This window comes from Sesamum indicum, linkage group LG3 (assembly GCF_000512975.1).
Source record: "Sesamum indicum cultivar Zhongzhi No. 13 linkage group LG3, S_indicum_v1.0, whole genome shotgun sequence".
NCBI classification, from domain to species: domain Eukaryota; kingdom Viridiplantae; phylum Streptophyta; class Magnoliopsida; order Lamiales; family Pedaliaceae; genus Sesamum; species Sesamum indicum.
This window is the reverse complement of record NC_026147.1, coordinates 12,984,298-13,009,234: the sequence shown is the minus strand read 5'-3', so window position 1 is coordinate 13,009,234 and position 24,937 is coordinate 12,984,298. Positions and strand designations below refer to the sequence as shown.

Below are 24,937 nucleotides of genomic sequence, written 5' to 3'. Positions count from 1 at the left end.
TCAGCAGGATTACAGTTCAAGTTTGGGAAGACTAATTGTCGGACCAAAGTACAAAATCTAAACCCATGTTACCTTTGTCAATTTAATGCCAATAACTCATCTCATAGTTTAAAGGACTTTATACAAGCTAAGTCATCTTTGGAGGACAAAAGCTTGACAATTGACATTTATTTGTCCTTTAAAAGGGGAAAAAGGAAAAAGAAAGAAAAGAACAGAAACAATATTTTGGTTAATATTCTGCCTGCAGCCTAGTAATAAAACATCCTATCTCATAAATCACTGTTTACTCTCATAATATTTTAAGCAATGCTTAAGAAGGGACAATAGAGAAGAGTCTTACACACATCAACTTGAATATTCATCTTAATAATAGTTTATTACATATTAACAATACTTAATTAAATTCCACTAAAAATTAAAATATAATTGAAATCCTGTTATCCCAATCTGGAAACCGGATCGCAGCTTGCATAGCTTACAGTTGCAAAGATAAATAACACCAACTATATCCAAAGGGTGAATTACTTGTTTAAATTCTTTAAAAACATTACACTCCCTCCTTCCCAAAAGCTGGAACTATTTTGATAAGGCATGGTTTTAAATGAGAACTGAAAAAAATGTAAGTTTGGTGTACTTTGCACAGAATGATCTGAAGAGTGGTTGTCCAGAGTTTGTAGTGTCGACACTATTATTTTGATAGAGAGGCCTTTCCCGCCCCCAACGCCCTCACCCCCACCAAAAAAAGAAATAGAGATCTATTTAGTGATAAAAGTCTTATTCCGTCTCAGAAAGGAAATGCGAGCAAGAAGTTTAAGAGAAGTGTCTTATAGATAAGATAACTCCTGGACAAAGCTCTGTCCCCTCCTCTTGGAGGAAAAAAATATTGCCCTCTCATAGGTATGGACATCTCCAAGCCTGATCACATCAGTTTTCCTGAATCGGGAACTGATAGATTGTGGAACTGATGCCTAACCTTTTGTCAACATATTCCAGCTATATGTTCTTTGCATGTCCATGAACTTCTGTTCTGCAAAGTCACAACTTTGCATCCTCCCATAAACAATGAACACAAAATGTGCCACACAGGACTATTATTAGACCAACTGTTTCAGAATTAGACTGGTACAAGTAAATGGTACACTGTGGTGCTCATGGAAACACAGCAAACAATGTAAAAATTCCTAAGAATTATAATAGCAGAAAACATGAACTTGAAATAAGTATAAAGCAGACCTCCTTAAAAAGAACATCTTCAGACTCCTCTTGACTCAATTCTGCAACCAAGCACACAGATATTGAATATTTTGTGAATAATATTTCAAACCAGTGTCAAAGAAAGCAAACAAATCTTCGAGCATAATCAGAAACACATCTCTCTTGCAGAAGTTGGGCAAATAAAGGGCAGAGTAGAATGACCATATGGTTAAATGCTCAATTAATTTTGCATCAGTTATATCTATAAAGAAGCTTTAGGAAGACAACTATTTTATGCCAATAAAAGTAGATGGCAACCACTTAGTGATATCCTACTTGTCTAGTAATGCAGACATGAATCTCAATGTAAAAGGGGAATCAGCTCATAGTTTCATAAATTTAAGCTAGGAAAAATAATTACTACTACACCCACGAAGAAATAAAAGGTGAATAGAAATGCCAGTGTCCATCTTTCAGGAGGTTGATACAAAAGACCTAGTTTCTTACCGAACGCCTCCATGTACTTGGGATCACCAGACAATTTAGGATCTACAATACAGCAGAACAAAGAGCAAGTTTAGATGATTATTATTATTAAGCTAATTATCATTAAAAAAATGCACAAGAAGCCTATAGAAATAAAAAAGTTGCTTAAGAAAATCTGGAAACTTCTGTACAGGATGCATGCAGGCCAGTGTGCTATTTGTATATCCACAGTATTAAGTGAAAGAAAGCATAATCGAGATAAAGTTATATTTCACCATATTATAGAAAAGCAAACCATGTTGTTATAGAATCACTTATTTAAATATACTGAAATTGTATCCTTGGGAAAATTCACGGCATATTAAATATATCAGGTCAAACAAAAAGACTAAACAATTACTAAATGTTAACAATGTACACGCAGACAAGAAAATGAGAAATAATAATATATTAAAGCAAAATTAGTTGAGCAAGTATCGATATGCCTAATGTTCTTCAGGTTTCAATCAACTATGACATAATAAATAAAAATCCCTTCATTACATATGCAGCTCGACTCACATTTGGCCCATACCTGAGAAGGACTGGCGAACTAAGGTTGAACGTCGGTTCTGGGCCAATGCAAGCACAACAGCATCCTCAATCTTCAGTAAGAAAGATGAGTGAGAAAGAAACAACCAGGACGTTGATATCCTCAACGTAGAATGGCTGTATTCATTGAGCTTACAATGAAAGCTACAACAATTCGAGGATAATATATATATATATATGGAACAGCAAAACAGGACATTAGAAAGTCAAATTCATATGAATCACAAGATAACAAAACTGGAGAACCTTCAAAGAAGCTAATTCCCTTAAACCCATCTCAACTGACAGCATACTCTCAATATTTCCTTCCCCAGTTAAATCATTAAAATCACGAGTGCTCCTATCTGAATCATCCCCACCTGCTTAATGCCAGAAAGAATGTTGACATGAACACATGAGACATTTAAAAACAATTCAAACATAGCTAGTAATGCTATGCAAGAGTTCACACCATTCCAGGATTCCTCTCTGGCTTTCTGTCCAGCAGAGACGACAACCTCAAAGGGGAGTGGCGCTAAAGATGACCAGTGCTCATACTTGGAAGCTGCTATATCTGCACATATACCTGTAGGGCACAGAAGTATTGATCACACATGAAGATCAAATTTCCTTTCATAGATTGAACATCACTGAAAGAAATGAACCAAGAAATAAAGAACCAATACGAGCGAGAGCAAAGTCTGTTAGATACCATTTTCACCTATAAAAATGTTTCACATAATCAATTGTTATACAAAATAAATCTTCTAAAAAATGACATGCAAATTTGAAAGACAAAATTTTAACATGTCTTTAGTCCCTCAAAGAGGGTGACACATAAACCAAAGCATGCAAGGCTTATCTTCGTGCATTAGTTTTTCTATCACCGGACATCATTTCAAGTAGATTACCATTACGTGCAGCTAAGCCCCAATAACGAGCAAGCCAACATCTCTTCAGAACAACCTCTTCCTTGAAAGAGAAAACCCAAAATTGATAATGTAAGTTAGGAATTCCATAAAAGCTAATGTTTAGAGTATCATCTGATAAGAATTGAACGAGCAACCATCTCTTCATGCGTCAAAATCATCCTCTGTGTCATTGTCCGAAGAGCTTTTGCTTCAGATTCAGCTTCATGAAGCTGTTCTTGAGCAGATGCAGTCTCATCTTTTAGGTTCTAACCAAAAATTTAAAACAATTTTGTCATAATGCAAGTAGATGCGTATTAATTAGAAGGACAATAGGCTGCAAATGAGAAACATATGACAACCTCAAGTTCTGCACGGAGAGCTGCAAGTTGTCCATCTCTTCCATCCGTTGACTGCTGCGCTGCTTTCAAAGCAGCCTGTAGTGAGCGCATACATACAGGGTAACATAGGGATTCAGTTTAACATACTCATCCATGTGCATCCACAAAAATATGTATACATAACAGCATAATATGCACTAATTTAAATATATGTTTCTGTGGGTGAACCGTGAGCATCAACCGATATCGAGAGAGAGAGAGAGACCTCTCTTTGTCGCAGAGCTGCTTCCTTTCTGCAAATGATTTCACCATCAGCCACAATGTTAAGAAGCTTCAACAAAGTTAAGCAATAGAACTTTACCGGCTCAATAATTTAGCTTCCAAGGATACACCTTCTCCCAGGGCAGCAACCTGTAATATTTAAATCAAACAGTTAAGAAGAATAACAAACCGGCATGGATTCACTAGCAAAGGTGGAGTCGTCGTTTCAATTCTCATAGATGAACAAGGAGGAGCATAATGCAACTGCTGTATTCACTTAGAGTAAAGATAACCCACATATCAGGGTAGTGTCGAAAGTGAACTTAGAAAAAGAAATAAATAGCATTCACAACTAATGTACATAATCCAAATAAATTTGTAGTTAATGAAACAAGTGATGCAGCTTCCAGAGAGAGCACATTAAGTTTAGAACAAAACAATTAACTCGATTCCATCTGAAAAAACCAAAATCATGGAAAATTTCAAACTGAAGGAACACGGAATGATTGAACTAACTTGTTTCTCCAGCTCCCGGGCTCTGGCTTCTGCCTCTTCACGTTTTTCCTCTGCACGATGAAGCTGTGGGGCAAATTAGCCATTACATTACATTAAAAGAATTAGTATAGTGATTACTTTTTAACTTTTTCTTTTACTCACGTTTGGTTTTTTAATTTATTTCCATGCACAGGGACAATCAAGAACTCACCTTATCTAAAATTACTTCATTTTCTTCTTGTAGCATATCAAGCTGCAAATTAACATGATGTTAACCAACCCAAATAAACATGGACCCTTTACAGTTTAACGGTAAAGACATCAACTATAAAGAAGAGTACCAGGAATGAGAAACCTAAAAAGCTTATGGAAAGCAGCAGTGGTTAGAACTAGAGAAGCTAGCTTAGAAATATTGGAGTTGGTTTAAGAGGCATACTTCATCACGAAGTGCAGAAGCCTCATGCTGATTTGGAGAATCTTTCAGGTCACGCCCTACATCAGGTAAAAACCTGCAATATTTGCCACCAAACAAGGATTCAAAAGCCCTGCTATTATGCTATTTGATACACGCTAACATATGGTTGTCTATGTAATGAGATGGTGGCAACAACACTAATATTCTCATCAGTTTTTAAAAATAGAAGATAATCTGATCGGAACCTGTTTGTGTTTTCATATACAGTTTGAGTTTTTGAAACAATAATTAAAGTGCAAAATGTTTGTTTATACATATTTTCATTGAAAAAATTATTGATTTGACACCGCAGTTACAAATAAAACACAATCTCATTAACTAATCGAAATACATTCTCATTTCACATGAAAACCTATACAAAATTGGGAATACATATTTTCACCTGAACAATGAAAAATGAAAACACAAACAAACAGGCAGTTAAGACATATGTGCAAATAATTTTCTAACCACTAAAAATCTTAATTAAAGTAGTTTAGAGTGCACTTAAAAGATATTCCAGAACATGATTTAAAATTTTATCATAAGTTAGAAAGACTATATTCACGAGAAATTTGTATAGATTGGATCAACTCCACAGGATTTGTGTAAGTATGCACAAACTTTAGGAGATCTTTTTGTAATGTTGGACAACATTAGGGGGTTTAAACTTTTCATTTTCAAGTGGGGCTAGTACAATGACAATAAATGCTAGGGGGAATGGACATAATTTCAGAGAGCATAAGTGGAGGTTAATAACTTAAGAATTGAATGGAAAAAGAAAAGGCAAAAGAAAAGAAAATTCATAAAATGCCATAAACTTTAAAATCTTTGGAAGTTAACGCAAGTCGTCATTTCATTTACAACTTGTGTAATGACTTGTGTTCAAGTCATTATACCAAATGACAGGTAGATTTTTTTTTTTAAGGTAGACATCTTCTGCTGTAACATCTCCCTTTCAACTTTTTTTAAAAACTCCAAGCCAAGACTAATACTTAAAGTAATATCTCGACAGAATTAATTTCTTTTAATTATGCCCAAGACATCGCTTTAACTGACATTTTGGTCTATTCTTTCTTATTTTTTTTAGGTATTCTTTTTACGAGTATTTTTTATCAAAATTTATATGATTTATTAAAATTTCTAACAAATTAACTATAATAGTTTAAAATTTTATCTTGACACACTTGCTTGCTGGCGACAATTTTGGTTTGGCTGGCCGCTTCATTGTCTACAGGTGATTGTGTCTAGTCCATCTTATTTGGAATATCTGTAGTCTGACTTCTACCCAAACGAGGAGTAACACAAAGAGTATTATGTGGACCAACTTAAATTATATTTTGAAATTAAAAAAATATTATTGAATAATTCTATATTATATTTTCATAAATAATTACTTTTCTTTTGGAGTAAGTTTTGTCATGTTAATTTATTTAAAACATTAAAATACTTTTTAAAAATATTATTAATGTATTTATAAATTCTAATAAACAACACAAATTTTGATAAAAGAAATACTAATAGAAGGAAGAACCAAAAAAATAAAATTAAAAGAAAAATAGACAAATGGCTTAACTAGAAAATAAATTATGTGAGATGTTAGCTTTTTGGGGGGAAAAGGATAAGAAAAAGGAAGGTATTGTAGTAAAAGATGTCTCCTTTGAAAAAAATAAAAATACAACATTTGTCATTTGTTGTAATAACTTCAGCCCAAATCATTACACCAAACAACTTAATTAGGCAGAGGTTACAGTATATTATAATTTTTTCTTTACAATTTTTAAATTATTAACCCTGATCTATCTCAACCTGAAAGAGGTTCATGCAATAGGCAATTTTATCTAAAAAAAATTAAAACCCTAAATTAGTTGGCTTGAGGGCAAAACTTGAGTATTAATGATTCTTCATATGTCATCATTTTCCATCATAAGAACCCAACAACTTCTCCATTTTATAGATGATGACAAAGGGTAGGGATACTTAAAGTAACTATTGTTAATTATTGAAACCTAAGGGAGCATACATGTATTTATAGATGACAACAAAGGCCATGCATACTTAAAGCAATTACTTCAGTAAAACCTACGGGAGAACACATGTACATATATCAAAAATAAGTGAGAATGTATTATACATACGAAAGACTAACTACCCTAATAAAACACGAAAAGGAAAAAAACGAAATAATGATGATAAGCTTATATTTGCAAGCTTATGTTGTGACTTGTGAGCAATTGGCCACGGCCATCCAGTGACCCAAAAAATTGATTAAACTAGCAATCCTACTTCATCTATCAACCCTATATACTTATACTAGGATTCATCAATCGATTCAATCCCATACAATAGGAAACCCACAAGACACCAGAAGATTCACAATTGAAATGTGAAAATTAGATCTTACCTCTTTTCTTTTAATCTGTTACTGGGAGGTTCAATTTGAGGGATGGTAACTGGAGTTCGCAAAGAGGACCTACTTGGTGGTGCCACTGTAGTTGTTGCTGCACGAACAGACATTGAAGGTCTTCCAGCTGATGTGGAACGAACTGAGGGAGTGATGTCCATAAAGTTTCGACCTAACTACAGACAACACCACCCAATTTGCAATATAATCCACAAGAAGAGCAAAAAACAGTACTCATTATCCATCAGGATCCCATCCTCATTTATGGTAAACATGCTGACCTAAATGCACAAAATTCTCAAGCAAAAATCTAGTTACTGCACATGCAAAGGAAACAAAGTGTACAATGCAATTAAGAATTTTTTTGGCATTATCTAAAATATCAAAATTTGATGCAATTGATGACTCAGCAACATTTCAAGGCAGGAGGACCGCTCAATATCTTTTACTTGATTATATATACTCATACCGTTATCATAACTGAAACAATAAAAAATGCTTCAAAACAGGCCCCTTTTAGACTAAATCTGCAATTTTATAAGCCAAACCTATATTCAATCTTTTATCTCCGAATTTTGAAAATTAAGGTGTTAACCAGGAAAAGATGGCAAGTCTTATTCTATGAAGCCAGCGCAAATTAACAGTGATCTTAATTAGATCCCAACAGAATTGTGCGGCAGAAATCGAATAATTCAAAATTGTTCCAAATACAAGAGACCAAAATAAAGTTCAAACTCACTCCAAACAATGTGATAACTAATCTTAGCTAAATTAAGATGATCAACGAAAAAAAACAAGCCAACAACGAGTCCACTAAAATGAAGCACACATCAAACAACTATCAGTGAAACAAAAAAATCAAAGTTTACCGCAGGCGAAGGAGATCTATTCATCTTGGAGAGAGAAATCCCAGACAAGCCACCGCCACTGTCACTCCTATTAATAATATTACTACTCGAAAATGACGATGGCGCGGGAGGACCAAACCGGAACCCTAGATCATCATCCTCGTCGTCCTCATCATCGTTAGGAGTCTTGGACGCCATGACCAGCGCCAGGCGCTGCGCTGCCGCTTTAGCGGCCACGTTCTGAGTCCTCTTAATAGTCGACATCCCGGTCGCGGCCGGAGGAAGCCTGGAGCGAGGGTGAGCCGGCGAACCGGCCGGCGACGAGGAACCCGTGCTGCTGGATCCGCCGCTCCACTGGCGGGCATATACCGGACTCTCGGTCCTCTTGCGATTCATGAATAGCTGATCTTGCTTTACACTGCAACAATTCTGTATATGTTATATACAGATACGTATATGTGTGTGATTGGTGTCGAGAGCTAGATTTTTGGAGCGCTAGATTTTCTGAATGGAGTGGAAATCGTAATGGTAGTGGAAATTGAAATGGAAAGAAAATGAGATTCCGTTGAGGATTGAAAGCGAGAGGAAATCGGAAGGAAAATTGAATTTGGAGTCAAATTCGATGTTTACATTATATGAAATTTTGTTTCAGAAATTGAGATTGTGAAAAATGATGAGTGTATTACTGTATACGTTATGATGAGTAGTCATAGAGGCGTGATTGCTTTAGAATGTTGGAGACCACGAGTAATCAAGATCAAAATCCACATGAATTGAGGTGGAAACCAAGCAAGTCGTTGTAGTATAGTGGTGAGTATTCCCGCCTGTCACGCGGGCGACCCGGGTTCGATCCCCGGCAACTTGTAGTATAGTGGTGAGTATTCCCGCCTGTCACGCGGGCGACCCGGGTTCGATCCCCGGCAACGGCGTCTCTTTTAGTTTTTCATCATTTTCTGTTGTTTTTTAACTGTAAAAATTAACACTTTTTAACTTAAAATCCAGCTCTGCAAACAAATTTTTTTGAATAAATTAATTTAAAAAAAAAACTGTCAATGAATTTAAAGAGTTGAATTAATTAATGGGATGATTTAATTATGAAATCTGCCCTTAAATAATTAAATTATTTAATGCGGTGTCTATATGACAGGTGCATTTATTAATTTGAATTAAATGGTTTGTGCTTATAGTTAATTGTATATAAAGACTTTTGACCTTTTCAAATACAGTGTGAAAAATCATATTAAATGAAATTAAATTAAAAAATAATTTAACATATACAACCAAAAATACAATTTTTTGAGTTCGTGTCTACATATAGGGGTATTTGATTGGGGTCTCAAGGTAAGACGATAATGATTGTCGTATTGAATAACATAAAGAGAAAATAATATATATATATATATATGTAAGACATAAATAGCTATAGATATAGATTGAGAATACATTTTTCTTTTTCATTTTATTATCTTTATTTGAATTCTTTACTGCCGACACCATTTTTTTATTGTGTCGATAATTATCTTAAATAATTTTTATTTTAATATGATGTGTTGATTTATATAGTTTAAAATATAAAAGATTTTTTATTATATGCATGCGAAAACTACAAGCTATGACGGCTAAATTTTTTAAAATAAGTTACTTTAACGTGGTGCAATTAAAAATAAGGTTCCAAAGTGATAGATTTGTATGAAATAGCAAAATATTGGCTTAAGGAATTTCTAAAATTATTAAGAGTAAAACATTTTGTATTATATCTATGGAGAAGGAACTCTTAATTTTGATCATTCATTGAAAATTTTAATATATAATAATTGTATGCGGTACATTCAGTATATGTTCACACAATATTTTAAAAAATAAATAATTAAGCACCGTTTACTAATTTTTTTATGGTTTTAATTATGTCAAAATATTTGTCACAGTTTTTAGTTATAATAAATATTTCAATCTTGCTTGCAGAAATAACGATTAATAGTTATTGCTCAAATGTATTTAATTAATATTCATTGTAGTGAAAAGCTATATTTTATATAGGGTTAAGGAACTAACATAATTCATAAAACACAGATACCTCTTTTATTTTTGTTCATTAAACTTCATTGGAAGGCAGAAATATGTTAGTTTCTTGCACATTGTAGATGTGAAAAAATATCATATACCGATAATTAAATTACTGATCAAAAGTCAAACGGTACAAAAAATCACATCTACACACGAGGAACAGATTTAAACTGCTAAATCACATAGTGTGAAAGCACAATAGACATAGATTAGAGAAGCAAATTCCTTACCAAAAATGCAATTGTCCAGCCCCACATTATGAAGAAGAAAGAACCCTAATTCGGAAACGAAAGAACCCTAATTCCGCATAATCTTTCATGTTTCTCATTAATATGCATCATTTCTTGTCGCAGAGTTTGTCGATCAAATCGGCTGCTTCTTGAATCGTTGTTATGTTCTCCGAGTTCTCTTCTTCCACGCTGATGTTGAACTCTTCCTCGAGTCCCATAACTATCTCCACCTGCAAAAACCATGCATATGACTTAAATACAAGTAAAAGTTAATGTGTAAAGAATTAAGACAAAAAATCAAAACGCAAAAAATACACAGATCAGCATGTACGTTTTCTCACTCGAATTTCTCTTACTAAAATAAAATAATCATACAGCCCGCAATATACGTACAACTGCTTATCCACATTAATGAATAACTAATTGGAACCTCTAAAATATAGTATACATTACATCGATACCTCTTAAAATTTAGATCTAATTATACAAACATCCCCATCCTATCTAAAATTGCAGGTATACCTTTGAGGGGTTTTAGTGTAATATACCTAAAAGGTATTTGTGTAAAATTTTGTCAGTGAATAATTACAACTACAACCTCAAGGGATGTATTTATAATTTTATAAAAGATAGAGGATATTTGTGTAAATTAGACTTCATCTTATGAGGAGTGATCAATGTAATATACCTTAAAATATATTATAAAATTATAATGTTCGAAAAATAAAATCTAAGTGCAAAAAAAAAAATTTAATTTGTGAAAATTGGATTAAAATGTAACAGTGGTCAGGCTTCATACTCCAACAATAACTGTAAATCTCAACAAAAGAATAACCGGAGCTCCCATAAAATATTATGAAATTACAACAATACCCCTAGAAATAAAATCCATGTTAAAAATTTTGCATTTGAAAAAGTTGGGCCAAAATATAACATGAGGTAAATCAGGCTTCACACACCAACAATTACTGTAAACAAAAATTCAATCAGACTCAGATAAAAAGGGACAAATAATGGCCTATTAATGTAAACCGTATATTTCATGTGTTTAAATGTACTTCTGGTCTCGTAATTTATGTTATTTGTTATTTTCATCCTTTAATTTTATAGGATAGTATTTTGGTCCTACATCTTTTTAATTTTTAAGATTTCAGTCATTTTTTTCGCCTACCTTCTCAACCTGAAAAATACATATGCATCTAACGTGACTTAAATTGGGGTTACATACTATTCCTATTAGCTCTTTTTTTTTTTTTTTTTACAATATTTTGTCTTTTAACTTTTTAGAGTAGTATTTTGTAATTTTTTTCGCCTACCTTCTCAACCTGAAAAATACATATGCATCTAACGTGACTTAAATTGGGGTTACATACTATTCCTATTAGCTCTTTTTTTTTTTTTTTTACAATATTTTGTCTTTTAACTTTTTAGAGTAGTATTTTGTACCTGTACCTTTTTAATTGTGACAATTTTAGTCCTTTTTTTTTTTTTTCTTGGAGTTTACCCTTCTCACCTGAATGTCGGCGAATTAGAAAGTTAAATAACGAAAACGGAAAAAAGTTATAAGTTATGGGACCAAAATACATGTAATCCCATTTCATGCTAATTGAGCTGCATAGTATGTGTGTATGAACTACTTAGGCTTAAATCAAAAGGTGGAGAAGAAATTAAGGTAAGTATTAAGGCTTACAGTGTCAAGGGAATCAGCACCAAGCTCTGAGAACTTAGTCTGAGGAGTGAGTGCTGTCTCAGGAGATAAAGCCAGCTGCTTCCTCACTATCTCACTCACTTTCTCCACTGTCTCAGCCTTTGCCTGTTGTGTAAAAATGAGACAAATTTCCAGACCAAGACTCAAATGCAGTACTATACATAAATATGCATGACTTACAGCACAAATTTGGAGGCGCGACGTCCTGATACACGGGAAAACCCCCGTCCTCGTCCATCCCAACGACACCAAACTCGCACTTTTACCTATTATCTGCGCGTACAGAGAGACAAAGATAGGGTTCAAGTCAGCACAATGTAGATCTTACTGCTGACGGACGTCGTGTGAACCATACTGTTTAGTATTTTCACGTTCGATCCATATAAGAAAAACCCGTGTAAGATATAACATGTTACACATAGCGACATTATAACAAAAACAATGTTACACCTGGTTACTAGCCCTGATTGATAACTGGGCCGACGATGTCCGAAATCTAACACAAGTAGCTGAAACAGCAGCCATTGAAAAGCAAACAAGATTGATTGATCTTGGAGAGACAATGTGAGTAGAGAGGTTTTTGGTTTGTTCACAACAGCAGAGGTTTTGTTGGAATTATTAGGTGAGGTGGAGAAGGCAAAAAATACATGCAGTAGTGGGAGGAAAGTGAGTGTGAATTGGGAGGAAAGAGGCATATGATGAGTGGTGAGTATTCACTCTATCAACTGCAAACCCTATCCCTTGTGTTTGTTGTTTTCTACTTCATCAACTTGGCAATTTGTGAGTTGGGGCCAGCTTTGCTTTGCCTAGTTGATTATATATGCACAAAACTTTGGTTATAGCTCTTCAACTGTAGACTAGTAATTCCCATTTTTCCAGATTCTTTGATAGTGTATTTTTCAAGTGCAATTTAAACAAAATTTTCGACAGATATCAATTGCCAACCCGACGTTATTGAAAAATTCGTCGGAAATTTTATGCCATATTTTCCGTTGGAAAATATGTTGCAAAATTTAATGCATCCAAGTTTTGCAATGGTTGGGCATCATAAGTGCGTTGTTTGTGACATCTGTTCATAAGATTTTTGAATTGTGTTTTCAATGGATTCAAACTGTCGAAAAAATTAAATTGACCGCGGGAATCAAAACTAGTGGGAATTGAAGTTTGAAATATCCGTCGATAAAAGAGTCGAAAAATCCGTCACTATAAAGTTTTTTTTTCTTTTTCTTATTTTTTTGGAATGAAGTTCACTGCTTGTTTATAGAGTGATACCATTATCAAGTCCTACTTTAATTATTCTCAAACTCAATAGTACAAAAGCAACTCAGGCCATCAATCTGTACCGAATAATGGTTAAGAGTTATATACAGTTTCATTGTATTTAGTACTTTGACGAACTATGTGGTGATGACATTGTCCTTTTCAGTTGGGAATCAACGGATTGAATTTTCTATTTCGAATTATATTATAATTTTATTTTAATTTAAAAAAATTGTATTTTTAGTCCACAATTAGGCGCAATGTATTTTTAATCCCATTGCATGTGACATTCTCAAAAATAGTCCGATAACTTGAAAAAAAAGTTCCATATATATAAGACCTAAGTTATAGAACGAAAAATGCAAAAATTCGTCTTTATACGCATAATATATGTTATTAAATAAAACGAAAAAATGCAATAGAATTTGAAATAAACGTATCGTCCACTCACTATGACGGTCAAGCTTATTCTCCCTAACTTTTGAATGATATGCCAACGGGCCCAAGGATATCGATAACAGCCCAAGAAGATAAGGAAACTCATAACCCAAGGGTTGAAATCCACTGCAAGGCCCAACTAGGTAACCTGCTGCACAGGAGGCAATCATGCCAAATGGGCACATCGACGAGCAGCTGGTTGTGTTTAGATTGAAGGATTCGAATTTAAAGATTTTAAATCAATAATAATAAATTTATCAAATTTATTTGGATAAATTCATGTTATAGAAGATTTTAAGACCTTGAACTTCTATTTTAAACTATATTTTGTGATGTTTTCATAGATTCAAATTCATTTAACGTTGGATTATTTTTTAAAATCCTTACTTTAAATCCAAATCCTTTCATTCAAATGCGGTCTTAGAGAAATCAACTATAATTTAAAAGATGGGTCGTGCCTGATTGATGCGACAATTTCACTCTCCTTCCTAAATGGATTCTCACTGCGTCTACTTGCATGAATATCCTCCCTACTTACGGTCTTCTTGATCCCCGGCCTGGTGCACAATGCCGAATAGTGCAACCACGCTATAAAAACTAATTTATTCATCATTTTTAATATCAAATCAAGTTCATTATATGATTAGTATATAATATCCATTTAATTTTTTTACAATTTTTATACCCATTTAAGTTTATTTCATTATTTTATAAAGACCTATTTAAAAAATTTACCATTTTTTGGTGGATCTTACAAAATAATAAAAAATTAAAAAAGGATGATAACATAAATTTAAATAATACACATTTAAGTTCATTTCATTATTTTATAAAGATCCATTTAAAAATTTCAACATTTTTTAGAAAATGATAATATAGTGACAAAAATTTAAATGGGTTCCCTAAAAATGGTGAAATTTTTAGAGGGATCTTTATAAAATAATGAAATGACCTTAAATGAGTATAAAAAAAGACACTACGTTGATATAGAAATCAGCACTATATACTAGCAACAGTGACACACTCGATACGTACGTTTAACTTTATTTTTAATAAAATTTAAAATATTTATGTGTCTTTATATAATAAAATTGTTTTTTTTTTCATTTAATTGTATGAAAAACACGATTAAGGAAGTTAGATATATAACGTTGGAAGAAGTAAGAGTAAATTATTTGTTTGAAAAATTCATAATAGAATGTAGGAGAGTTGAAAAAAAAGGGGAAGTGGCAAAAGCTTCTTTATTATTTTTTCTTTTAAATGGGGTTAATTTAGTCAAAAAATTAAATGCACATCAAATATAATTATTCTTAGGGTTAATTTAGTTAAATAATTAAATGCACATCAAATATAATTATTCTAAACCCTTCATGCTTAATAAATAATTAGCTGTATGTGGCATATTGAATGCACGTGCATAAAAAAATTAAAAAAATATAGATAATTAAATATTATTTACTATTCTTTTTGTTGTAGAAACAATGATAATATGAAAATAATTGTGATAAATAATAAATAAATAATTTTGAAAGAAAATATTAAGAGTAGGAGAAAGAGAATATATATTAACTAAAAATAAATAACTATTTAAAATATAGTTTTTACCACTGGTAGATACTGGGAAAATGTGAAAGTTAGCGTGTGGAAAAAAAAGAGACGTAAAAAAGGTAGTATAGATATAGATTTATTGATGTGGGGACGACATATTTATTGCTGAAATGATTAAAACATCTTATGAAATTATCAACAATCCACGTAATATTTACTGGAGTGGAGTCGACCCAAACTTGACTCCAGTATCACCATTATTTATAAAAACCATCCAATTTTTATCTATGATTGATGGAGCTCGACTTTTCATGTCTTATTATTCTAATTAGTCTATACGGACTCCTTTTATAAGTACCCAACCGTACAAATATCAGATACGGTAAATTACAACAACCCCCCTGAGGTTTGGCATAATTATGGGTACCCCTCGTTATTTGAAAAATTACCAATACCCTCCTAATTTTGACGATCGTCTAACAATTAACTCCATCCGTTAGGTTTTCATCCATTTTTTAAGGTGAACTGACCAAAATACACTTGTGGGTTAAAAATTAATTTTTTTTATGGATTAAGTGGATGATCTTTTTTATAATTTTTAAAATCTTTTCATCCATCCCGTTCGATTTTTTTATGAATTTTTATTTAAAAAAATAAAGTAATACAGTAAGGGCAAAGTTGACAATTTCACACCTCTATCCAAGGGTTACATAATTATATCAAATATAAAAAGTATTTGTAATTGTTCAAATAACAAGAAAGTATTCATAATTATGTCAAATTTCAAAATATATTATAATTTATCCTATCAAATATATACTCGCAACCATATTTATAAAACTATATAATATGCTCGAACCGACCACTCTAACTTAAATATTCAAGGATTACAACTAAGGCATATCCAACATTCTTATAATCTTGTTCTCTAAGTCCAAGACTTCCAAAATTGAATTTACATCTTAAGACTACATAGTTCGAGGAAAAAACCTTTGACTTAAAACAACCTCGACATCAACGTAAAATCATACATATTTGAGTGATATCAATTATCTCCCAATGCATCATAGATTCAGACATGCTTCCCAAAGCCTTCAACTGTCCTACATTTTAAATCTAGGAAGCCTCTAATTAGCTGGCTACTGCCACCAAGACATGGCAAAAGGTGCATTATCATCCATGTAATTGTTGATAATATCAACGAAGACAATATGAGACGTACATTGTTGTTGGAAGGACACACGCACACGTATATTTTCGGTAATAATACATCAATTCAATCAAAATATCAATATTCGATCAGTACATCAGTATAATTAAGAATAATAAAATAAATTACAATAAATTCATATGAAATAAAACGATACCTATATAAAGTGGAACTAAGGATGACAATGTGTACGAGATTGAACTTGGATCGGGACCTGCCTCGATTAGGGCGGCTTTTGATGCCTTAAATGAGTCCTAGGACGAGCCTCGGTCTTAGTGATTCGGACCCGAATTTCTCCTGATTTTTTTTATATATTTTATTTATACGTATATAAAATATATGTGTACATATACAAAAAATATGTATAATTTATTTATACTTACATATAATACATAAACTTAATATATTTATAAGTTAAAATAATGATATAAATAGTTTATAAATGTTTTGATGTTTATATAAATAAAACGTACATATTCTAAAATTTTTAAGATTTTAATGACTAAAACACGCACATATAAATTGACAAAAAAAATCAAATTTTTGATAATATTGTAAATGTCTCGTATTTTTAAATTTATGATAGTATTATTTAAAAATATACATTTTTAAAATTTTAAAAATATTAACAGAATTTACGAGTTCACCATGTTCAAGATTCTCTTAGCAGAATCTTGGAATTGTCGTCATATCTAGATGGGACTCAAATTCATGATCTCGAATTTTATTTATAAAATTTTAATTTTAATTATTAGACTAAAACACGATGGATTGAAAATAAAGATATACATAAGTACATGTTACACATACATATAAATTCACGACATACGCATCTACAAGAAGTTTGGATTTTGCACAATTATTATTTTCTTGATCTAAACAAAGTTGTTGTTCTGTACATTGTCTCATGAATTTTAATATTCTTCCAACAAAGTATCAATTAGGACCAACCAACACTTATTCCTAGTACTAGCTGTCCCTGCCAAAATTTGTCACATGTTAGTAACATAATTTTATAATTTTATTTGATTAAATTAAATTGAAAAACACTGAAAAAAATATAACTACTCGTTATAATTAATTATTATGATTAAAAGCAAAAAATCGTGGCAGGATAATAATTAACTACGATTCTGTGCAACGGCTATTAGTAAATTGTTTATGCAAATGAGTTCAAAGCATTTGATACAGCTACAAAAATTATGGAATATTTTGGCCATATTTTCGGGTCGATTTTTTATCTGACAATGATAGATAATATTAATTTACTATGACTTTTAAGCTGTGGAAATTTACATTGCGAGTTTGTTAAAATCTTAAGAATAAGTGAAGAATTCCCTACTTTTCATCATAAGAGTTTATATGCTCCTAACAATTTATTTTTTAATTTTATGAGCTTCTTTTACTGAAATTAAACACTATATATAAGATCTGATATATAAACTTTTTCAAATATTTTATATATAATATTTTAATGAGTTCCCCTGAAATTTGGTATAATTATAAATACTCTCTTATTGTTTGAAAATTTGCAAATACCACTGGATGTTTGATAAAATTATGTAATCTTTAGATGGAGGTATGAAATTATTAACTTTGTCCTAACTATTTTTTTAAAAAAGTAGATTATATACCGACATTCATTGAATTCGAATCTAGATAAAATTTGAAACATTCTTCTAGAACATTACGCTCTTTTACAGAAGGATTGTAAAATAAGCACATATTCTCAAGTGATGTGGCCATAGGATTCTGGTCACGCGCTATAAAACATAATTTTATTTATTTATTATTCCTTCAATATTGTGTAGCCAATGAGGACTTAATTGGTGAATGTTGTCTACTGTATTAATTATAATTAATTTATTTTAATTAATAATAATTAATCTCTTTTATTTATTAAAGAGAGAGAGAGAGAGAGAAAATCGTGCAAGAAAAGGAACTTATTCCATCATGAATCCTAATCCCATTACGTGAATTCCCACTTTCCCCCCATTATTTTTGACCTTCTCCACCACGGAATCTCATTCTTCATTCCCTTCTCAATGTGGATGTTCCCAACAACGGAAATTTTAATTTAAATTGGATTTAGTTGAATTTGAATTAATTATATAATATATATATATAATATAATAGTATGTAATTTAATAAAAATGATCAATTACATGACAGATATATCTGTGATTGGTTTGGTTCGATCAGATCTGATTTGAGTAATAATTTTTTCCTTCATAGTAAGGAATATTTGTAATAACTTCTGTTTTTATGGTGGAAATAAATTGTATAAAAAGTTTTAAATTAAATATTAGTAAAAATTAAAAGTATTTGAAAAAAGTTGAATTTAGGGTATTTAAAAAGCAATTTAATATCCTCTCAGAGAAAGAAAAACAATTTAATACTTACACAACATTTCTAGTTAGATGTATAAGTTGATGGGGTTCTGATTATAATTTTTGGGTCATATGTTCATACATATTTAAGATTAATTTAATTTTGATCAGTCAATAATTTTATCTTTCTTTTTTCCTATTCAATTAAACAAATATAATAAATAGGATAGATAATAATATAATTACTATATGTAAAAAATAATAATAACAACAATAGAAAATTCATCTAAAGTATGAATTGAAGAAATAGTCATAAAGAGTAATTAATATTTGAGTTATTAATGGTTCCATATCTACACATTAGGCCATTTTATGAATATAAATTGGCAGCCAATATTGATTTTCCCTATAATGTGAAATTACAGCTACCTTGCTATCAACTTAAATTATCCAATTTCAATTATTATGATAAGGTTAAATATATTTTGCGCTCCTAAAATATTGATATATATATAGTCATATTCATCTCTTTAAAATATAAAAAATAATAAAAATTTGCTGACAAAATAACATATATAACCATCAGAAATGTTGACATTATTTCATAAAGTACCATTGATTTTTGAAAAATACACGTACACTCCCTACAAAAGCCCACGTCATTACACAAAGTCAAAAATTACCCATTCTTTCTTACTAGTCCGGGTAACTTTTATAATTATGTAAAATATATAAATAATTTGTATAAATAAATCATAAATCAATAAATATAAATATAATATCCCTATAATTCCATGAAAAATTATGTTACATAATCTATATATTTTATATTCAATACACGTGCAAGTGTTTAAAATATATCATTTCATTAATCACAAAATTATAAAATACTATAGATAAATTATGAAAACCATGAATTCGTTTGGGTAATATTCATTTTAAATATTCTTTTTGTAATAATTCAAATTATGTCTTAGGAAAATGATTATCGTACATATATTTTAGGAATGTAAATAATAAGAACATTTTCATCGTAAAAAAATTTAGCTAATGTTATTAATGGGGTTTTGTTGCCTTTTATAATTTTGATAGTAATGTGATTATATGCATATTTTTGGAGTACAAAATATATTTAACCTTTATTAATATTGCAACTATAAAAGAATATTGCTCTTATCAATTATATCTGAAAATTTAAATAATTTACTATTATCTTAAGAAATAATTATTTACTAGTTTAATTTTATATTTACAAAATTCTGTATACATATCAAGTGTGTATATAGTGTCCGTCATTATCTATACTATTTATTAAAGAGGAAATCCATAAAGTAATTTTTATAGTCGGCAAAATATGAATTACCTAAATGCCCTATTCTTCTTATTTATACACATTTAAAGTTAATTATATTTAAACCCTCTTTAAAAATACAAAATTATACTTTTATCAAATTTTTTTTGAAATCACATATTACAACCCTTTGAAAATTCATCATTTGTACATGACCTTTTTCTGTTAGAATTTGAGCGGAAATTACTGACATCAACAAAAAAATACATAAATTTATACTTTTTTCTTTTATTGAACATTCTCTTATAATATTTTTATATTTATAAAAAAATAAATATAATATATAAAGTCAAAAGAGTGCGAAGGTAAAAAAAAAAAAAAATGCTCTCAAATTATAAGCATTTGATAGAAATTAGCAACAAATAAATAAATAAAATAGTCATTTTTTTTTTCTTGAACTTCATGCATGTAGAGTAAAAGTTAACAACATTATTGCATCAGTGATCTATCTTTACATAAATAATGTGTTACTGTTAGATCTCTTGATTGTTCCTTCATCAACCTTTATGCTTACCATTCTGTCGCTCCATATTTATTAACAAAAAATAAAATACAAAAAATTTACATAATACCAGTACTACAAAATAGCCAAATATCCAACTTTAATTACCTTAATAAAAGAGTCAAACCAGCGAGATTTTTGTCTCTATTACTACAATAATATTCTCGAAATGCACTGTAAAAGCACCTCATTTCATAATTTTCCACGCCATAAATGGCTATAAAATGGACCCTCCCTCTTCTGGTCTCTCCATAACAACACACTGGTGTACTCCCATTCAAGAATCCGGTGAAGAAAACACGCAGACGGCTACAGAATCAAACTCTGTTTCTTGGAGTTCTTGTGAGGAAGGGAAGATGTCTTTGCTCAGTGATTTGATCAACTTGAACCTCTCTGAAGTTACTGAGAAATCCATTGTTGAGTACATATGGTCAGTTCTTCCAAGATTTCTTTTTGGTCTGGTTTTTTGATTGTTGTGTAGGTGATTAGGCAATTCTTGTGGGGTTTGGATTGGTGGGCTTTGATCGTTCTTGGTGGGAAGTGATTTGAGTACGTATATATTTATGTTGGTTTTGTTGTGTGATGTTGATTTGATGTTCTTGCATTGTGTGGTTTGTTCACAAAGTCTGCAAATTTATGGTTGTTTTGGCTTGGTTTTTAGGTGTCGCTTTGGGTGATGTCTGTGTTGAATGATCAAGAATGAGTGTTTTCTTAATGGTTTGTAGAGTTATGTTGTGAGGTTGTAACATGTGTGATTTCCTCAAAGTTTGGAAACTTTTCTCCGATTTTTGTTGATTTTATCAGTTTGGACTTTTGTGTTCTTGAAAAGTTACAAAGTTTTTATATCCTTGAACCATGTCATTGCAATGAAAAGTTGCACTTTTTTCTGGATGAGTATTGATTCTTTGTAGACGTGTTGTTTCTTATATTCATCAAGATGTTGATTTTCTGTGATGTGTATTTTTTGATCATTCTTTCAGGGTTGGGGGATCCGGGATGGACCTCCGTAGCAAGGCCAGGGTAATCTAACAAAAACAATTTCTTGAACAAGTGTTCAACGTTATCCGTGAATTCAGTATGGTAATTTCTTTATGCTATGAATCAGACTCTCCCTGGTCCAGTTACTGATCCTTCGCAGCTTCCGAAATGGAATTATGACGGTTCTAGCACAGGTCAAGCCCCCGGTGAAGATAGTGAAGTTATTCTCTAGTAAATTCCCTTCACCTTTCTCTTTACGTTAAAATCCACCATTTAACTCCTCTGTATACAAAAAGGTATGGATTAACGTTTCGTCTTTGTGTTGGTTCTTTTTCGGCAGTCCTCAGGCAATTTTCCCTGATCCATTCAGGAGAGGAAACCACATACTTGTACGTGCTTTCGTTTTAAACTTTCATGATTTGCAACTACTCTACCATGTTGTTATTCATGTTCAAGAATTAACAAATTCTTGTTTATGTTTTCCTTAGGTTATGTGTGATGCTTACACTCCAGCTGGAGAACCGATCCCGACAAACAAGAGGTACAATGCTGCCAAAATCTTCAACCATCCTGAGGTTGTTGCAGAGGAACCCTGGTATGTTCTTATTTCTATTTCTTCGTCAAGATATTTTAGTAGAATAAAGAATTTGAAATGTCCTGAGATAATCAAAATACAGGTATGGGATAGAGCAAGAGTATACTTTATTACAGAAAGACGTGAAGTGGCCACTCGGCTGGCCTGTCGGAGGATTCCCAGGACCGCAGGTGAGAGAATGTTTTTTTCCATCATTCTGTAGTTTTTCTAGTTGTTTACACTGTGAAAGGAAATTACAGGGTCGAACATTCTCCTTGGATAGGATACTTAATGTTTTTAGTGCTGAATCTATTGCTTTTTTGCCTTATTCTTGGATGAATTTGTGCGTAGTGTGAACTCCATCTTTCTTTGTTTTAGGGACCATACTACTGTGGGATTGGTGCTGACAAGGCCTTCGGCCGTGACATTGTTGATGCGCACTACAAAGCATGTCTCTATGCTGGCATCAACATCAGCGGCATCAATGGAGAGGTCATGCCTGGTCAGGTAATAACATCTATGCTAACACACTTGTGCTGTTCTGCCCTATAACAGCAAATATATTTGTCTCAATTCTTTGATTCCATGAATACGTCGGGCTTCTGGTTCATGGTACAGTGGGAATTCCAAGTCGGTCCTTCTGTGGGAATCTCTGCTGCTGATCAGGTGTGGGTGGCTCGTTACATTCTTGAGGTACTCGCAACTTTATCCAAACATTAAGCACGTTCGTTCTCTTATGATGAGTCATTTTCAATGTGCATTTCTCACTTGTTCTTTGTACCTCAACAGAGGATCACTGAGATCGCTGGGGTTGTCGTCTCGTTCGATCCAAAGCCCATCCAGGTTTAATTCTTACATCTTTCTGCCCGCCTCAAAATTATGGTTGTCTTTATGGTGTCAGTAGCGGAAACCTACATTATACATGTAGTAACATTGTTTACATATCAGGGTGACTGGAACGGAGCTGGGGCGCATACAAACTACAGGTTTGCCTCTTCGGTTATTTTGGTTTTCTCTATGAAGGTAACCATAGTTACTGTTCCACTCTCCATATAATTTGTGATTGAAATTATTCAGTACCAAGTCCATGAGAGAGGACGGAGGTTATGAAGTGATCAAGAAGGCCATCCACAAGCTCGGATTGAGGCACAAGGAACACATTGCTGCTTATGGAGAAGGTAACGAACGCCGTCTCACCGGGAGGCATGAAACGGCCGACATCAACACCTTCCTATGGGTAATCACTTCACTTCTCAAACCTTTTCAAACACAAAAACCAGCCATTTCCAAATCTTCAGTTCTCTTTGTATGCAAATACTACATTTTCATGTGGTCGGTGTATCTGTCAACAAAATTTGTAGGGTCATTGCATCCACCGTTGTATGTGAGAACTGAGGAATTGCAATTTAAAGTCTTATCTTTTATGTAAACGTCGGGCTGTATTTACTTATCATATATCAGGTTTGCCTTGACGTCCAAATTCTGGTCTCGTTACAGGACGTTGCAAACCGGGGAGCATCAATAAGGGTAGGAAGGGACACGGAGAAGGCCGGCAAAGGGTATTTCGAGGACAGGAGGCCTGCCTCCAACATGGATCCCTACGTCGTTACATCGATGATTGCAGAGACAACCATCCTCTGGAAACCTTAGAAGGATCATCAGCAAAGCCATTGTTTTAGCTTCTCTTGTTTCTGATTGATGCATTGACCTTCCTAATTATTTGATAAAAATGTATCCTTTAACATTTCCTTTTGAAACTCCTTCCCTTGTTTGATTGCTTTCATATGGAACTTGATCATAGCTTCCTCGGGGGTACGATCGTAATTTGTTATTGTTCGTCGTTTGAATCCCTAATTTTATTTAATTAAATATTTTATACATGTGATACGTATATATAAATTAAAAAATGAGACGAGATTTCAATTTAAAATAGTGTCGGAATACTTTATATTATTTTTTATTTAAAAAAATATATAGGAAAACTTTTTGTGGGAAGTTAGGTAAAAAGTAAAATAAATGTATTCTTTTAGTTTGTTTTGTCAATTCAAACTTGTCAAAATTTTTGGGGTATAGTATTTATAAGGGTTTAATTACAATGATATTCTTTTAAATTACGTTCAATTACATAAATATTTATCTTTTGTAAAATTATAAGTTTATCCTTGGAGATTGTAGTTATAACTATAAGTATACACTTATTTAGTAGTAAATTTTACACAAATGCCTCTCAAGAGGTGTATTTGTAATTTTATAAAAGGTCGGAGATGCTTATATAATTAGGTCTAATTTTAGGGGTGCCATTGTAATTTACCCTATTTTTAATTGAAATATGTTTATACTTTAGTAAAATATAATATTTGGTCCCTTAAATTTTTATTTAAAATTATTTTAGTCCTTCAAGTTTATTTTTTGATTTTAGAATCCTTAAACTTAATTTTTGTCTCAATTTGGCCCATTTGATCATTTTTTGGCGAAAATGTGATCGAATTTTGACTTTTTGAAGGGTAAAATGGTAAATAAGAGTGATCTTATCATTTTAGTCCTTAAGTTAATAAAATTATCAATTTATTTATGTTTAGATTAGATAAGTTTTATAAATTTATTTATAATTTTGATATTTTTTGTCACTTTTAAAAATAAAAAAAAGAGATTATTTTATTTTAAGTTAACCAATTTATTAATATTATATTAACAAGAGTTCAAAGTTTTTATTTTTTGTACAATATAATTATTTAATACCATATAAAAGTATAAAAGAAAAATTGATTTCCTTTCCAAAAAGA

The 24,937-nt window shown here is 31.8% G+C and overlaps 3 protein-coding genes across 3 annotated transcripts in view; 1 reads left to right on the top strand and 2 right to left on the bottom strand.

The window, feature by feature from the left end:
* Nucleotides 1-8,644, bottom strand: part of LOC105158212 (coiled-coil domain-containing protein SCD2) — a 10,614-nt gene extending 1,970 nt beyond the window's left edge. The window contains exons 1-15 of the mRNA XM_011074876.2: nt 7,983-8,644; nt 7,114-7,289; nt 4,692-4,764; nt 4,467-4,508; nt 4,277-4,339; nt 3,861-3,910; nt 3,765-3,792; nt 3,521-3,595; nt 3,317-3,427; nt 3,162-3,222; nt 2,723-2,836; nt 2,518-2,630; nt 2,255-2,324; nt 1,702-1,743; nt 1,234-1,274 (exon numbers count right to left, since the gene is read on the bottom strand). Coding sequence (XP_011073178.1) covers nt 1,234-1,274; nt 1,702-1,743; nt 2,255-2,324; nt 2,518-2,630; nt 2,723-2,836; nt 3,162-3,222; nt 3,317-3,427; nt 3,521-3,595; nt 3,765-3,792; nt 3,861-3,910; nt 4,277-4,339; nt 4,467-4,508; nt 4,692-4,764; nt 7,114-7,289; nt 7,983-8,357 — 1,434 coding nt within the window. The 5' untranslated portion in view covers nt 8,358-8,644. The remainder of the gene's footprint in view (nt 1-1,233; nt 1,275-1,701; nt 1,744-2,254; nt 2,325-2,517; nt 2,631-2,722; nt 2,837-3,161; nt 3,223-3,316; nt 3,428-3,520; nt 3,596-3,764; nt 3,793-3,860; nt 3,911-4,276; nt 4,340-4,466; nt 4,509-4,691; nt 4,765-7,113; nt 7,290-7,982) is intronic.
* LOC105158211 (acyl carrier protein 4, chloroplastic) lies at nt 10,104-12,665 on the bottom strand. The gene is made up of 4 exons (XM_011074875.2): nt 12,414-12,665; nt 12,144-12,236; nt 11,946-12,068; nt 10,104-10,485 (listed from the first exon to the last, which is right to left on the bottom strand). The coding sequence occupies exons 1-4, from the start codon at nt 12,486-12,488 to the stop codon at nt 10,363-10,365; spliced, it is 414 nt and encodes a 137-aa protein (XP_011073177.1). The 5' UTR covers nt 12,489-12,665; the 3' UTR covers nt 10,104-10,362.
* Nucleotides 20,831-23,990, top strand: LOC105158210 (glutamine synthetase nodule isozyme). Its single transcript, XM_011074874.2, has 12 exons — nt 20,831-21,032; nt 21,583-21,622; nt 21,708-21,811; nt 21,921-21,969; nt 22,069-22,175; nt 22,258-22,345; nt 22,533-22,661; nt 22,773-22,847; nt 22,944-22,997; nt 23,103-23,140; nt 23,232-23,391; nt 23,652-23,990. Exons 1-12 carry the CDS (start codon nt 20,959-20,961, stop codon nt 23,802-23,804), a joined length of 1,071 nt encoding a protein of 356 aa, XP_011073176.2. The 5' UTR covers nt 20,831-20,958; the 3' UTR covers nt 23,805-23,990.

Bases quoted from the DNA above. Each gene is read 5' to 3' on its own strand.
- LOC105158211 (XM_011074875.2), bottom strand. From the start codon at position 12,488: ATGGCTGCTGTTTCAGCTACTTGTGTTAGATTTCGGACATCGTCGGCC. The intron at 12,069-12,143 runs GTAAGTCATGCA...TTTACACAACAG, and splicing joins CGCGCCTCCAAATTTGTGCT to GCAAAGGCTGAGACAGTGGA. The intron at 10,486-11,945 runs GTAAGCCTTAAT...TGGTTTTTGCAG, and splicing joins GTGCTGATTCCCTTGACACT to GTGGAGATAGTTATGGGACT.
- LOC105158210 (XM_011074874.2), top strand. From the start codon at position 20,959: ATGTCTTTGCTCAGTGATTTGATCAACTTGAACCTCTCTGAAGTTACT. The intron at 22,346-22,532 runs GTGAGAGAATGT...TCTTTGTTTTAG, and splicing joins GAGGATTCCCAGGACCGCAG to GGACCATACTACTGTGGGAT. The intron at 22,998-23,102 runs GTTTAATTCTTA...TTTACATATCAG, and splicing joins TCGATCCAAAGCCCATCCAG to GGTGACTGGAACGGAGCTGG.